The sequence below is a fragment of the Lissotriton vulgaris genome, chromosome 12 (assembly GCF_964263255.1).
Source record: "Lissotriton vulgaris chromosome 12, aLisVul1.2, whole genome shotgun sequence".
Lineage (NCBI taxonomy): Eukaryota > Metazoa > Chordata > Amphibia > Caudata > Salamandridae > Lissotriton > Lissotriton vulgaris.
Genome location: NC_141700.1, coordinates 703,642,685 through 703,658,669, shown reverse-complemented (window position 1 = coordinate 703,658,669; position 15,985 = coordinate 703,642,685). Strand labels below are relative to the sequence as shown.

Genomic DNA, 15,985 nt, shown 5'->3' with positions numbered 1-15,985 from the left:
GACACTAAAGACTTCCTGAGTAAACTTAATTCCATCAAATGATCTAATGATTATCTACCTATGACGCTAGACATTGCTTCCCTTTATACAAGTATAAAACACGAAGACAGCCTTGCCGCTACAGAATCTTTCCTTCTTGACAGATGTTTGTCTTTACATAATCACAACAAGATGTTGTTATGTATAATGCGGTGGTGTCTGTTTAATAACCTATTTATGTCCGATGGCAAGGTGTTCAGGCAACAGAATGGCGTGGCTATGGGGGCATGCTTCTCCCCCTGCTGTGCGTGCTTGCACGTAGGCTGGTGGGAGAAGCATGTGCTCATGGAACAGCATAAATCTGTTGTAGATGGGCACTTGGTTCATATATGGAGGTATATAGATGATATATTTATCGTCTGGAGGGGGACCGAATTGGAAGCCTCAGATTTTGTTAATACCATCAACAATAATCTTCTCAACTTGCAGTTCACAGCACATATTGATCGGCAGACAGTACATTTTTTAGATATCACAGTATATATTGAGGACAATAGAGTCGAAACACAATTGATTCGAAAGCCTACAGCAGGAAACACCTTGCTGCATGCTACCGGCTTTCATCCGCAGCACACGATCAACAGCTTACCTTATGGTGAATTTCTAAGGATTAAGAGGGCATGTAGCACACTGGAAGCAATGAAGACAGCTCAGCAAGCAGTGAGAAATAGACTCCTACAGAGAGGCTATAAAGCCAAATTACTTGACACTGCACTAGTTAGAGCCAATTCTAGAGACAGGGCAGATCTGTTGAAAACAAAGTCGGCAGAGGAAATGATGGTGACGGATGAACAGCATGCTACTAGTCAAAACCAAACAGTTAGACTTAGTACTTTTCTACCATGTAGATTTATTTCTACATACAGCAGGCAGGCCAATGCTATAAAAAGCATAATTAACACTCAATGGCCAATTGTATTAACAGATACAACACTGTCACAAATACTCCCCATTAATCCAAATTTCAATTATAGAAAAGCTCGCTCTATGCGAAATGACTTAGTAAGAACGAGTCCAGAACTAGATCTCCAGAAGGGGTGGTGAACAGCTAGTAAAGGCTTTCATAAATGCAGCTCATGCCGAGCCTGTAAATTCGGCATGAATGTCAAAACATATACTACTGGTTTCTCAGATGCCCCGATCAATTTGAAAGGATATTATACCTGCCGCACTGATTATGCGGTGTATGTCCTTCAGTGTACATGCGGATTACGCTATGTAGGTAGCACAAAGTTGCCAGTCCATCAAAGAATATTACAGCACCTGCGAGCGACTGTAAATTCGGATCCCACCTATCCATGGCTCGGCACGTAACGAATATGCTACTTACCAGTATGCATCTGTTCTTGGTATGTAGGGCTGCTGACATTCATATCTGTGCATAGATCGCCACCTAGTGTTGGGTCCGGATGATTGCACATTGTTGTCCTGGAAGAGTCTTCGAAGTATCACGAGATAGGTGGCTCCTCCCCTGGACTACAGTGCGCATGGGCATCGACTCCATCCTCAGATTGTTTTTAGCCATTGTGGCCAAGATGGAGTGAAACTAAGTAAATGATGACCATGCAAGAAGTATGTGTGAATTTTTGCAGCTGCTACGGGCGCCGGGGAGGAGGGCGGGCGATATGAATGTCAGCAGCCCTACATGCCAAGAACAGATGCATACTGGTAAGTAGCATATTCGGTTCGAGGCATGTGGGCTGCTGAATTCATATCTGTGCATAGAATACATAGCAGTCACTCCATTAACGGCGGCCGCCCGTGCCAGCTGCCGCAGTTTGGAAAAGTGTTTTGAGAACAGCCTGCCCTACAGCTGCCTGCTGTTTGGAGTGCACATCAACACAATAATGCTTTGTAAATGTGTGTGTGGTAGACCATGTGGCTGCTCTACATATGTCTTCCAAAGGAATGCCATAGAGGCCCCCAACTTTCTGGTGGAGTGGGCCCTTGGTGGAATGGTGAGAGTACGTTTGGCTTTCAGATAGCAGATCTGGATACATTTAACGATCCACCTAGCAATACCAGCCTTGGAAATGGGGTTACCTTTGTGGTGTGGTGCAAAGGCGACAAAGAGTTGTTTAGTCTTCCTAAAATCTTTGGTCCTATCGATGTAATACATCAGGGCCCTCTTGACGTCAAGGGTATGGAGCATCCCCTCCGCCAATGACTCAGGATTTTAGAAGAAAACAGGTAATTCAATAGTTTGGTTAATATGGAATTGAGACACTACCTTAGGAAGGAATTTAGGGTTAGTGCGAAGCACCACCCTGTTCGAATGAATTTGAATAAATGGCTCTTGGATAGTTAGTGCTTGGAGCTCACTAACTCGTCGCAGTGATGTAATCGCTATGAGGAAAGCCACTTTCCATGTCAAGAATTGAATCTCGCAGGAATGCAGTGGTTCAAAGGGAGGACCCATCAGCCGGGTGAGGACCACATTGAGGTTCCACTCCGGAGCTGGTGGAGTCCGCGGAGGAATGACTCGTTTGAGTCCCTCCAGAAAGGCTTTAATGGCAGGCACCCTGAAAAGGGAGAGGTGCTGCCTGTTCTGGAGATAAGCGGCCATTGCGGACAGATGTATGCGAATGGAAGCATAGGCCAGATTACATTTGTACAGATGGAAAAGGTAACAAACGATATTCTGAATAGACGCATCTAGCGGGTTAATGTTGTGGTCTGCACAATAAATGACAAACCGCTTCCATTTTGCCGCATAGCATGCTCTGGTGGTGGGCTTCCTTGCCTCCCGAATGATGTCCATACAGTCGGAAGGCAAGTGCAGATAGCCAAACTCTAAGACTTCAGGAGCCAGATCGCCAGGTTGAGCTGTCGCGGATCTGGATGCTGAATGTCGCCATGGCTCTGCGTCAGAAGGCTGGGTGAGAGACGTAGCCTCTGATGCGGTACCACGGACAGTTCCAGAAACGTGGTGTACCATGGTTGGCGAGCCAACGTTGGCGCAGTCAGGATGAGAGTCATCGAGTGCTGCCTGAGCTTGCGTGCCACCAGCGGAATCAGAGGTGCTGGGGGAAAAGCGTACGCAAATTTGCCTGACCAGTTCATCCATATCGCATTGCCCTGCGATTGTGGGTGTGGGAACCTGGCGGCGAAGCTTTGGCATTTTGCGTTCTCCCTTGTGGCGAACAGGTCTATCTCTGGATGACCCCACCTTTGGAAGTACGGTTGGGCTGTGCCTGCTGAGCAGGTCCGCCATCTGATTGTCCTTGCCCGGGAGGTGTTCCGCCATGAGGAAGATGTTCCTCTGAATGGCCCACTTCCACATGCTCTGAGCCAGGTGAGACAGCTGCGGAGAGTGTGTTCCTCCCTGCTTTTGGATGTAGTACATGGCTGTCATGTTGCCAATCCGGATCAACACGATCTTGTTGCACAGATGTACTTTGAAGGCTATGAGTGCCATGATGATTGCCATCAGTTCGAGAACATTGATGTGCATCTGCCGTTGCTGTTGCGTCCATAGTCCCTGCACCGTGTAGTGGATGACATGAGCTCCCCATCCCTGGAGAGAGGCGTCCGTCGTCAGGATGATCTGTGGCACAGGCTCTTGAAACGGTCGGCCCTTGCAAAGGTTTCGTGGATTCCACCAATGCAGAGAGTTGTATGCCCGACCGCTCACCAACACTAGGTCTTTCAACTGCCCGTGAGCCTGAGTCCACTGACGTGCTAAGCACTCCTGAAGCGGACGCATATGTAGCCTCGCGTGCGGGACTATGGCAATGCAGGAGACCATCATGCCTATCAACTGCATGAACACTCTTGCTGGAAGCGAGTGTTGAGGTCTGAATTTTTGTATCAGCGATTGAATGCTGCTGACCCTCACTGAATTCGGCTGTGCTGTGGCCGCCAGAGTATTTATGGTCGCGCCCAGATACTGCCGTAAGTGGGCGGGCTGGAGGTGGGATTTTGGGAAATTCAGTGAGAATCCCAGATCGTGCAGGAGGTGAATGGTGTGGGACATGTGGGCGGCACACTGCTGGGCTGACTTTGCTTGGATGAACCAGTCGTCCAGATAAGGGTAGACGTGGATGTTCCGTCGTCTGAGATGCGCCGCCACTGTCGCCAGGCACTTTGTGAACACCCTGGGTGCTGTGGTGACACCGAAAGGCAGAATCTTGAACTGGTAGTGCTGGTTTTGTATGATGAAAATGAGGTATTTCCTGTGTGAAGGGTGCAGTGGAATGTGAAAGTACGCATCCTTTAGGTCTAAAGTTGCGAGAAAATCCCCCTGCCTGAGCAACGGGAGCACTTGCTGCAGGGTCAGCATATGAAAGTGCTCCGACAGGATGTAGTAGCTGAGTGGCCTGAGGTCCAGGATGGGCCTGAGGGACCCGTCCTTTTTTGGTATAAAGAAGTACAGAGAGTAGACCTCTGTGCCTCTTTCCTGCACTGGCACGAGCTCTATTGCTCCTTTTTGCAGCATGACGGTGACCTCCTGCTGCAATAAGTGCAAGTGCTCGTCCGACATAGGACGGTGTCTTGGGGGCATGTTGGGTGGAGTGGATGTTAACTCCAGACAATAACTGTGTTGGATACGTTTTCTGACCCACCTGTCCGTGGTGATGGATTTCCAGACGGGCAGGAACTGCTGGAGTCTCCCCCCGACCGGTGTTGTGTGGTCGGGGGGCAGTGACAAGGCGTCACTGTTTGCTGGCGGCAGAGGATCTGGAGCTGTTGTTTCCACGTCCTCTGCCCTTGGCGCTGTTGCCACGATATCCACCTCGACTCTTGTTGGTGTAAGTAGTCTGTGTGTTGCCATTGTAGTATTGCGTGGACTGGGAGAGCTGGCCCCTGGAGACGCCTCTAGTGCTGGAGCGACGAAAGGACCCACCCCGAAGCTGCTGGGACTGTAAGGCACCCATGGATTTTGCAGTCTGTGTCCTTTTTTATTTTTTCTAGGGTGGTGTCAACCTCTGGGCCAAACAGGTGATCTGGGTTAACCGTTTGGTTCAGGATGGTGGTTTGGATTTCTGGCTTAAATCCAGAGATTCTCAGCCAGGCATGTCGCCGAAGCATAACACTAGTGTTTATAGCCCTGGCAGCGGTATCGGCTGCGTCCAGAGCGCACATAATGGAAGCGTTAGAGATTAGCTTCCCTTCCTGAATCAGCATCTCAGCCCCTTCCTTGTATTGATCAGGCAGGTGTTGCAACAGGGTCTCCAGTGTATCGTAGTGTGCCCTGTCATAGCGCGCCAGAAGCGCCTGTGTGTTAGAAATGCGCCAGATGTTGGCTGCCTGTGCTGCCACCCTCTTCCCCGAAGCCTCAAAGACCTTGGATTCTTTGTCCGGGGGAGGAGCATCACCCGTAGTCTGAGAATTAGCCCTCTTCCGGGCATTCGAGACGACAAGGGAGTCCAGAGGCAACAGTCCTTTAATGTAGGTAGGATCAGTAGGCGCTGACTTGTATTTCTTGTCAATCCTAGGGTTGATCACCCTTGCCCTGGTAGGTTCTTTACAGATCTCAGCAGCATGCTTTAAAACACCTTTTAGCATAGGCAGAGTTTTAACAGTTTTTTCTGATACTGAAAAGGTGTCAAAGAGGAAATCCACATCCACAGGGTCAGCATGTAGCTGGACGTTGTGATTGTTAGCTGCCCGTTCAATGAGGGCATTGAAAGCAGTAGAGTCTTCTGTAGGTGACGTTTTAGCAGAAAAAGTTGAGGGTCTTGTCCAGATTGAGGGTCACCAGGGTCACCACCAGCTGCCCAGGGTTCATTGGTATCCTCAGGGTGTGTATAGACTGGATAACTGTATTCATCCTCATCATCTCCCTCACCAGCGTCCACATCTGAGTAAGTGGGCGACACATCATGAGTCTGTGGGGAAAGGGGTTCCACCAAGACGGGAGAGCAAGCAGAATCCTTCTTCTTCTTGAGAGGGATCTTGTAAGGCTCCAGTTGGGGTTCTGGGGTGATTTTCCGCTTCAGGAGGAAAAGCCTGCCCGTTTCGGCGTCGATGAAGTGTTCCTGACGCTCATCCCCCGAAGGTCGTAGAGGTCGCGGGCCGTGAACCACCGAGGACGCCTTCGGCGCCGAGGAGACCTTTTTGGGCACGCCGACCACTGCCTTAGGAGCGAAAGCCTTCGGCGCCGTCTTAGGCGGCAACGTGAAGTGGATCAGCGTGGACGCCTCAAGTGGTTTCTCCAACGGTTTTGCAGGTGGAGGATCTCTCGGATCGACCGACGCGGTGCCCTCATGGATGCGCTGCAGGGAGTCCGTCACCTTCTTGGTGAACGCGGCGGATGGGCGCGCCGGTTCAACGGAATCCCTCACGGCCACTTTCAGAGTCGACTCTCGGGGCGCAGCGCCCTTGGCCTTGTCGATCGGACGCGGGGTCGTGAGGACCTTCGGGTCATCGAGTCGCTTTTTCGGGTAACCGAGTGTCTTCTTCGGCTCGCCGACAGCCTTTTTCGGGTCGACAAGGCTTTTGCCGGTGTCGATCGTCTTCGGCGCCGACGCGCCCGTCTCGACCACCTTCACTTTAGCCTTCGGCGCGGCAGACTTCGTCTCGCGCCCTTGACTTGGGTTTTCGGCTCGACAGCCACCTTTGGCTTCTTCGGCGCTGAAGCCTCCGAGGCCTTGGAGCCGACCAAAGCGATGCACACTTTCGGTTTCGATGCCGGCACCTGCGCAGTATCTGGCGTCGAGACCGTAGGTTTCACTTTTGGTTTCGATTTGCCAGGGAGTGGCTCGGCAACAATGTCGTGGCCGGGCCCGAAGGCGGGCCGTGGAAGCCATAGCGAGATCTTGGGTAAGGCCCAAAGGCGATTCCTCGACCTGGGCCTTATAAAATCGGCACGCCCCAGAGTCAGTTTGAGGAAGCTCCTCATCCGAGCTATCCTCCATGGCCCCGAGGGCCCCGTCGTCGTCTCCTACCTCGTCGACGACTTCTTCACCCTCGAAAACCTCAGCATCCGCGTCGTAGTCATCCTCGACGTCCGACGCGGGGTTTGATTCGGAAACGTCCTGGATAGATTTGTCCTCGACATCCCCTGCATCGAAGAGGTCCACAGGCGCCGGAGCAGATTCCTGGGCCTCCAGGCGCGCAGCTCGTCGAAGCTTAAGCGTCTTCTTGGACCTGAAGCGGGAACAAGCCATACACTTGTCCTCATCGTGGTCCGGCGACAGACACTTGTTGCACACCGGGTGGACGTCTATGTGGGGGTACTTCGAGTAACAGTCCGGACATCTCTTGAATGGACTTCGGTCCATGATGGACGGTCGATAGGTCAGGAGCGTCGACTGGGCCTTCCGCGCCGAGAGCACGCAGGAGTAGAGAATCCGGCTCAGAGCCGAACTAGAAGAAGTAAAGCCGAACGCAAGACAATACCGACGTACAGACTAAAGACCTTTTGGTCTCAAGAAAGTTTTTATATAGATTCCGACAAGAGGGAATTAAAGACATCCGAACCCAATGGCGGAAAAAAACAATCTGAGGATGGAGTCGATGCCCATGCGCACTGTAGTCCAGGGGAGGAGCCACCTATCTCGTGATACTTCGAAGACTCTTCCAGAACAACAATGTGCAATCATCCGGACCCAACACTAGGCGGCGATCTATGCACAGATATGAATTCAGCAGCCCACATGCCTCGAACATGAACAACATGCAAGCAATCTCGACGTGCTTAAGTATTATGTCATTGACAGCGTCCCCCTTAATAAACGAGGAGGCAATTGCGCGAAGAATCTTAGACAACTGGAGACCAAGTATATAATCGAATTAGACACCAAGGCCCCTAAGGGATTAAATGTGTGTAAAGATATACATTATTACCTTTAGAGTGTCAATCAGTGGCCAGTCAATATAGATACATTAAGTCTATGATCCGTCAATACTGTGTGAAAATTTCTTTGCCGATATTGTCTATTACTGATCGTGTCTTTAACTGTTTGCAATCTCTATCCTTAGATGATAGACTCTTTGCTTTACCGACCATGATTTTCTTTTAAATATTACAATACAATGTTTAGGTATTTATCAAAAGCTGTTTCTTCTTTCTCGATTAGAAACACAATGTGTACTTTACACACAATCTCAGTAACACTTTGCACTAAAAATATCACCAGCACTTTTTTTTAATACTGTAGGGGTTTTTGTATACAGTATTAGGCACCAAACAAGTTTAAACCAAACCATTATATAATGTGAGCAGCTAGTGCAATCTGGGGCGATGCCTTTGATACTACTGATGGTATTAATATACCAACTGTTCTAAGTCCATAATTAAAGGGCATAGTTGGGTAAGAATCTGCATTTGTGCTTAAATAAAATCAACCATCAATAATGTACTAGCTTTGGTCCAACTATATTCTGCAAACCAGCTATTTATATGTACACATATTACCTTTGGTTTTAAGATTTGTTTTGAATTAGTTTGTCTACTTCAAATAATTTTGAATAGCCGTTATAAGAGGCAAACTCCATTAACCAATTGGAGAAACCAAACGTGACCAAATGGAAACTGAATATCTGTATTTCAACAGTTACTAATATCCTGCAAACACATTTAGTTTTAAATTACAAAAATGTACCAACGAAAAATGTTTGATGCCATACAAATTTTAAGTGATGTTGTTTATTGAAAACAGTAGAATTTGTAGTTTTTTCACCCGCCAGTATTTCTTCACTTTCAGTAGGATTGGTAGTTTGAATGTTCGTGATTTCTTGCACATGTGTATTTAAAACAAATTTTTGAGCAACGCAAGTATGTGAACAAGGCCACGCAGTTGACCGAAACGCGTCATCCTTTTCGATGTATTTGCGCTCTTTGCTAAACAAATAAAAAAGTCACTGTTTCCAGCAGTGGGAGAAAGTTACTACAGAGTCAGTGTTTCTCTTTATGGTGGATCTACTCACTGGAGTGGTAACTGGATATATATATTATATACACACACATACACATATATAAATACAAACACATATATACAAAAAAAGAGCAGAGAACTCTGGATAGTTCCCAAGTTTAGGTGGAGAGCAGCATTTGGGACTATGGGGCACACTGTCCTGTGATGTGGCTCATCCAGTTTTTCACCATTGCCGCGGGACCAGGAAACGGACTGCTGTATTCTGGGTCCAGTAGCCAAGTGCCTACAGGAAGACTACAACAGGCAGAGCCCTTTGGGGGTGGAGCAGCCGCGACCTATCCAGCAGCGGCAGGACATTTAAAGGTGCGCTCTGTTTCCCTTCCCCTGGTTTCCTCACGGCGCTGACGAAGGCTATTATGCCGAAATGCATTCGCCCATTGTGAGATACTGACACAATAAAGCCTCCTACCGTCAAGCATCATCTGCGTATGCTGCACCGGCTATCAGTTATGAAGCGTGTTAAGTTCAAGGCCCTGGTCCTAGCACATCGTGCTTTGTATGCTGGAGGACCCATATACCTCAGGAAGCACTTTGCTTTCTACACGCCTGCCAGACATTTGAGATCATCATCTCAGCTGCTTGCACAGGTTCCTTGTGTGTGCCTTCAAAGAATAGGGGGCAGATCCCTTGCCGGGAGGGCAGCCACTGCTTGGAATTCCTTGTCCTTTTTCTTGCGCTGTATCCAGAAGATGGGGCAATTTAAGAAACAGCTTAAACTTTTCCGTTTTAATTTCTTCTTAACTGGCACCTCATTGGCTCGCGCCGGGACACTCCCAGGAGTAGCTGCGCGTGTTATAAAAACCCAATAACATAACATAACACACAGTAAACACTGAGCCTGACCACTAACACTCTGGATCAAAGCAAGGGCCACACAACCTTGGTAAATTTGCAAAGATGGATTTCAAGATGTATTCAGTGTTGAACCATAGCAGTGACATGTGGGATTATAGAAAACTTTATTTATAGCACATAAGGTCCTCCTATGGTCGACATCCAAAGTAAAATTATATTTATAAAAGCATGTTTTCAGCCCATACACTAAACTGCAGAATAATGAACAAAATGTAAATTTAGCATAGATTCCATCCTACAAATAACCTTTAAATGCTTGCTCTAGGCCCTGCCGCAACAAAACAGAGCCTGATTTAGAGCAAAAGTGATGGAGTACCCTGCACACCAAACTTTAGGTCCTTCTGCCTCCTTTAGAGATAGGTGGACCAAAAGCATTCCGTCAATGCAACCTGAACTGGCTCTTGGCGGCCGCAATTTAGCATGGATGGGGTAAAGTCTTTTGCCTGTGAACGCCGGGTAAAAAACCTGGTGAGGTACAGAAATAAAAATGAAGAACACTTTTTTTTATAGTAACAAACTCCTGCTTTGGGAATTGCTTTCTGAAAAACAAAGAACCTGAAAAAGGTTAATGGATGGCAGTTAAGACAGACTACAGCTGCCCAACAGATGTTTTGTACAGTGAAAGTAAACACAGTGACTGTGGTTCCTTTCAATGTAAAGAGATGAATGCTGGGCTGGCAGTCATCTCTAAATTTGGCAAATGGTGGTCATCAGGGTGGCAGAAGTAATGTCCTTCCCCACTCTGAGAGACGTGTGCTCCATCTGCAAACCATAAACCAGCCTCTCAATTTTGAACCCAGTAAGGTCTTCCTAACAGAATCCTTAATGCATGTAAAGAGACAAATTAGTCAGACCAAAATCTGTCAGCACTTGAACACATGGTCCATCATGAACCCATATCAACACAAAAGCATAACATAAATGCAAATAAAAGTCACAACCTACTCTCTACCGTAACCCTCACTATCCATTTGACAGCCAGGGCTCAGTTGTGTAACGTGGCTTCCTCAGTCTTAAAAATCAAGAAATTGGTATCTCTAGCAATACTTTCAACTTCAGACTACTCTAGATTCAGTGTGCATTATTCCGCCAACTAGTGTTTGTCTTGATAACAACACTCAGTTGTCCAAAAAAATAAAGATTTCTGAGAAACAATGCGTAGTCATTCACACTCATGAGAACATAGAAAAAGCCAACCATTCATCTGCCAGTTTTCAGATGTATTGTTTTCCCACAGAAAAGTGTAGTCAAGTTCAAGAAAAAGAACCATGTGCCAACGCGCCTCCCGGGAGAGGGGGAGGGAACCGGATGAAAATCTGAGATAGTTTTAAGCAGAGGCCATGCTTTCAGGTACAGTGCATCTATTCCCTGTTCACATGCTGTGCATCGACTGTAAAACTATACCCCTTGTGGTGATGGGCTTGAAGAAACAAATTCATTTTAGTATTACCTTCCCCACCGTGACTTCATTAAACATCTACGCTCTAATGTTCAATTAACATGCGGGCAAACCATAAATTTGCAACTCTGCATGCGTCTGACAAGGAAATATTTCCAAGAAAAGCAATTTAAGTTGTTTTGTTCCTTGAAGAATTCACTCTAGGCATACAGAATACCTCTCTGATAGCCCAAAGAAGAGCCTAACTGAATGGACTGCAGAAGTCCTTGTGGAACGTTTCAGTCTGCAACAGGTTTCAACATCTATACAGCATGAGAGAGTTGGTGTGATTCGTGTCAGGGTTTAGGCAAATCAATGAAACAGAAGTGCCCTTCAAAATCTGCAAAGTGTACTGTTGCTGATTGAGGTTCAAGAAAGAATGGTAATGCAACTATATGATTAATATGAAAAAGCAACACCTCTGCTGGATAAGTACATAAATCCATCCCGTCTCAATGCATGTTGGTGGGGCTGCAGGTGCCTGGTTTTCATTCACTATTTGTAATGAAGGACAGCTAATGAATTCACTTTGGGCCAATAAGTGTGAGGACCTATATATGGATAGATTCACCCAGAGGTTGCATTAGGAAGGTCACGATCGACTTCAAGCAGGATATGCGTTTAGTAACGGTACTACTAGTTTTAATCCTTCAAAAAATAAACAACAATTCAAAGACTGCAGAACTGGTGAGTTGAGTGGGAGGGACGAATCCTTGAAGAGATGGTATACCGATTAAAAAAAAAACGGCTCAGCAGGCATATCCCAGCTTACAGCAGCATAAGGTACAGCTACCTCTTATCAGTGTGTCTAAAGCCACAGACAGCAAGTAGCAATGGGACTTAGAGTTGGGCACTTCAGGAAATTCCAGAGCGCCGACGTTTATGCCAATGACAGATGCTACAATATGTCTGGTGTGTTTTCATGCTCACAACTTCAAAAGAAATTGGTCTCTAGTTACTATTCCAACTGAAAGTTCACAAACTTATCAAAACAATCAAGGCTATTTCTGCGCACCAATCTCCAAAGTATAGGGTACCAATTCAGATAAAAGCAAAGGGGAGAAGGGCCAAGCTAATAGAAGTACTAGGCTAATGAAATTATTTCTAAGAACTGGTAATGACTTCATCTCGGCTCCTTCTGCTAAGCCTTTCGAAGAAGGTCTTTTTTTAGGGTACTAGCTATAAACATGTGCACCCTTCGACGAAACGTCCCAACGCAACGAAAACAGCCAACCATCAATAACTAAAAGGTTCTTAATATGCCAAACAGATTTGTTTTCATGCAGTAGTGCATATCATACATCTGACACTTCTAATTGCTCTAAATAACAGATGCACCTGAAAGATGTGCGTTCTTCCAACTCCCGCAGAAAATATTCCGAATGTGTTTCAGTGTAGAACAACATGAATTTTCCTCTGAAATTGCTGTTTTTCATTCACATGTGCCATTCATGGTCTTCAGTTCAGGCCAATAAATCTGGACCGGGAAATTTAAAGTGATCAACGTTGTAAGCCAATGGCAAGCACAAATAAATAAGAGTGATCTAAGTATAGGAACAGAATGGAAAACCGAAACGTCATCCATAGATCGCAAAATATATTAGGACAAGTAAAACTTCAACAACAGAGAAAGAAAAAAAAAATACTGGTAGTTCAAGCGATTACAAGAAAATAAACATTTTTTTTTAAAGTGTTAATTTGGGCACGTTTGGTAAAGATACACCTCAGAAAAAGTGAGCAGAGGAGGAATGGAGGGCCACAGGTCTCTCCAACGAGCTGCTCTTTGTTGGCCTACATTTTTGGAGTGATGGCTCTAACCTCCCAATCCGAACCATTATCTGGCCGAATCCTGAACCAGCCAAGATGTTACACTTTTGAGAATGTTCACATACGACTATCTTTCTCTAACCGGATACTGCCCACCTCTATGGTAACTAATAATAATTATTAACTACAGATTGACTCTTACAGAGAGGACACTAGCTCCACGTCGACAAGGCTTTTACTGTTGCAAGATGCAGTCCATGGGCCTTTGCTAACGTTGCCGTATTTCCCAATGGACAAGGACAGCATCTAACTCCCCGGAGACACTGGCCTAAACTACCTCATAGGAGACTCGCTGGTTGTTTGCAGCTGGAAACAGCTGTCTCATTCTCCCAAGTGAACAGTGAAAGAGCTCTAACCACCCTAGGGCTAGGAAAGTCCTGCACTAATCACACTAGGAATGGCACCTAAGCCACTGACAGCAATACATGTGCACACTTTTCAGGCATTATGGTGACGGGGTGGGCGTGCCACTTCATTTCAGACAGATCAGGTTGGTTGACCATGCTGCTTTCCAAAATACTAGGTATTAATACATTCATAAGATCAAGGCACTCTGAATTAATTAATCGATGCTCGATTAGAAGAGGTCAGGGTTGGTATTTTAGGCATGGAGTCCCAAGGACAAACATGAACTAAAATGAAGGGTGGGGTCAGTGCTCCCACCACTAAACACATACTCACACTTCCAAAATACTTGTCAAGTAGCTCCACGTATCGATGAATGAGTTCCAAAGTGATAAGCTCATTATCCTGGCCCTCAACTGCACAGCAGAAATATAAACTGGCGTACCTGCAGGAAAAGACATAAGAGAATAGTAAAAGAGCGACAATGAGTGCAAATTAAAGATTCCGTGGCAGCAATACATTTAATAAAGAAATCTGTTAAGAGGGTGGGGGAATACGAAGAGGCACTGAACAGAGGTAGCTGTAACGGGCATTAAAAGGTGCCTGGAGACGTATGGTGCCAGCCCAGTTAAAACAACCCTTAAAATGTACAGCTCCCCTTCGCTGTAAGAGATTGAGTATTGCGCTAGCCTGCCTCCTGCTACAACCTCCCCAGAGTCAGCGCAAACATCTAGGGCACTACATTCTTCAACCTTTGAGGATAAAGAGAGTAGTATGGATAGGTGGGGCCCTATATTCACCGCAGAAAAATGCAGAGTTGCCCAAGGCCAGCATCCTCCATTTATGTCGAAGGTTGTAGGGTTCTCCATGGCTGGTAGCCTTTCACCCCAGTGCATGCAGAACGGCCTTGTGCCTGTGCCTTCTACTTGAAAAGGTGAATAAGAAGTGCTTGGAACTGCCATCTCATTCAGGTGGTGAAGACTTCTGTCAGAATACTAATGGACACTGAGTGAGGATCAACAGAGGAATACATTGGGTAACAAACCTTACAGTCTGTCCCCTCTACACTTAAAGGCAATTGTTTACTGGATGCTCCTTAGTTTCTTTGGCCCTGGGCTCACCACACTGCGGCCATTAGGATTCCTACACTACTAAAAGAGGCCATTCATATTGGATGCACGTTTGTAACTTGAGTACTAAGGTAGTTTTCTCCCTCTTACACCTTATTCTGGGCTCTCAACAGATACAGGCAGCCTTTAGGGGTCTCACTAGGCTGGGGATGTCCCATCTAATTCATGAATCTTCTAAGCTAAAGCTCCAATCGTCCCTGCTGGTGCCTCCATACGCAGCACAGCGTGCATCTCATAGCTCTAATATTCTATGGCGCCATCCTCATTAGGGGTTCTCTAAAAGGCTGGACTTCCACCTTGTCTCCTCTGTTGTCTAGTTGTCTGCACCTCTAAACAAAATAAGCCAACTCTACAGCATACGATATTATTAAAAGATGCCCCAGTGCTTCGTGGTCAATGACCACGGAATGTGCATTGAATCTGGTCCTCATCTTGTTTTGTGCTGTAATAATGTGGAGGACAGACAGCAGTTTCTGAAAAAAACACAGTCACATCATCTGTCCATGCTGAATAGGTGGACAGTTTATGAACACGGCACGCTCCCAGGACACCAAAGGAAACGTTAGAGTCAATTACACAGACACCAATTGCAGAACAAATACAAATGTGCTGCTCAATCAAGGCAGACTTCCTGCAAACCTGCCCATGACAAACAAACAGGCATCTCTCGGTTCCGAATACACAGTGAGAGATTTTTTTTAAAAAGCCACATTGTCCGTGTACTTTCCTAGAAATGTTCAATGCCAGAGAGCGTTTTATAAACAAAGGGAAGTCTCGTCCTCCCTGTGCTTTCTAGTCAGTCAATGCGAGTACATACATGCACAGTAGCTCAATATGAGAAAGGACAGCTCCGCCTCCAGTGTGGAGAAGGCAGCACTGTGTACTTGACCGGAATGGCCCAGGGCCACACAGGCGTGCCGCCAGGGGCGGGTACACAGACGTGCACTAGGAGCACCCAAACCCCTCTGCAGTGTCAGCAGGCGGCGCTCACCTCTTGTACACGATCTTCAGGTCCCGCCACTCCAGGAAGCTGCACATCTTGGGCTTGCGCGCCAGCACCACCTGCATGAGCTCCCGCACCAGCTTCTTCTTCTCCCGGTCCGAGATGGCCACGTACCACTTCTGCAGCCGCAGCTTGCCTTGGCGGCTGAACAGCAGCATGAAGCGCATCTAGAGGGGACGATGGGAACACAGACTGAGACCGGGGTCACTGCAGAGGGCAAACAGTTCGGCGCAAAGGGACAGGAGAACAGTTCCGGGTCACCGACAAACTAGCACTCTCAGTAGTGGGCACAGACTGCATGAAATCACAGGGCCGCGGAAGGGAGAATAGCAGATATTAGAGTACGTGGGAGGAAAAAACGTGGGCTAGATTAAAGTTATGCATCTACTCCAGTAACTTGACAAATCCTTCACCTTTTATCACGATGCATTCGTTATGTGAGAGACTAGCACCACCTGGTGGCCAA

General features: G+C 46.9%; 1 protein-coding gene across 2 annotated transcripts in view; it reads right to left on the bottom strand.

Moving 5' to 3' along the window:
* The window catches only part of AP1S1 (adaptor related protein complex 1 subunit sigma 1), a 76,568-nt gene that overhangs the window by 20,427 nt on the left and 40,156 nt on the right, over positions 1–15,985 (bottom strand). For both annotated transcript variants that reach the window (XM_086945940.1, XM_086945941.1), the window contains exons 2-3: positions 15,508–15,686; positions 13,723–13,831 (exon numbers count right to left, since the gene is read on the bottom strand). In XM_086945940.1, the coding sequence (XP_086802066.1) occupies positions 13,723–13,831; positions 15,508–15,686 (288 nt within the window). The remainder of the gene's footprint in view (positions 1–13,722; positions 13,832–15,507; positions 15,687–15,985) is intronic.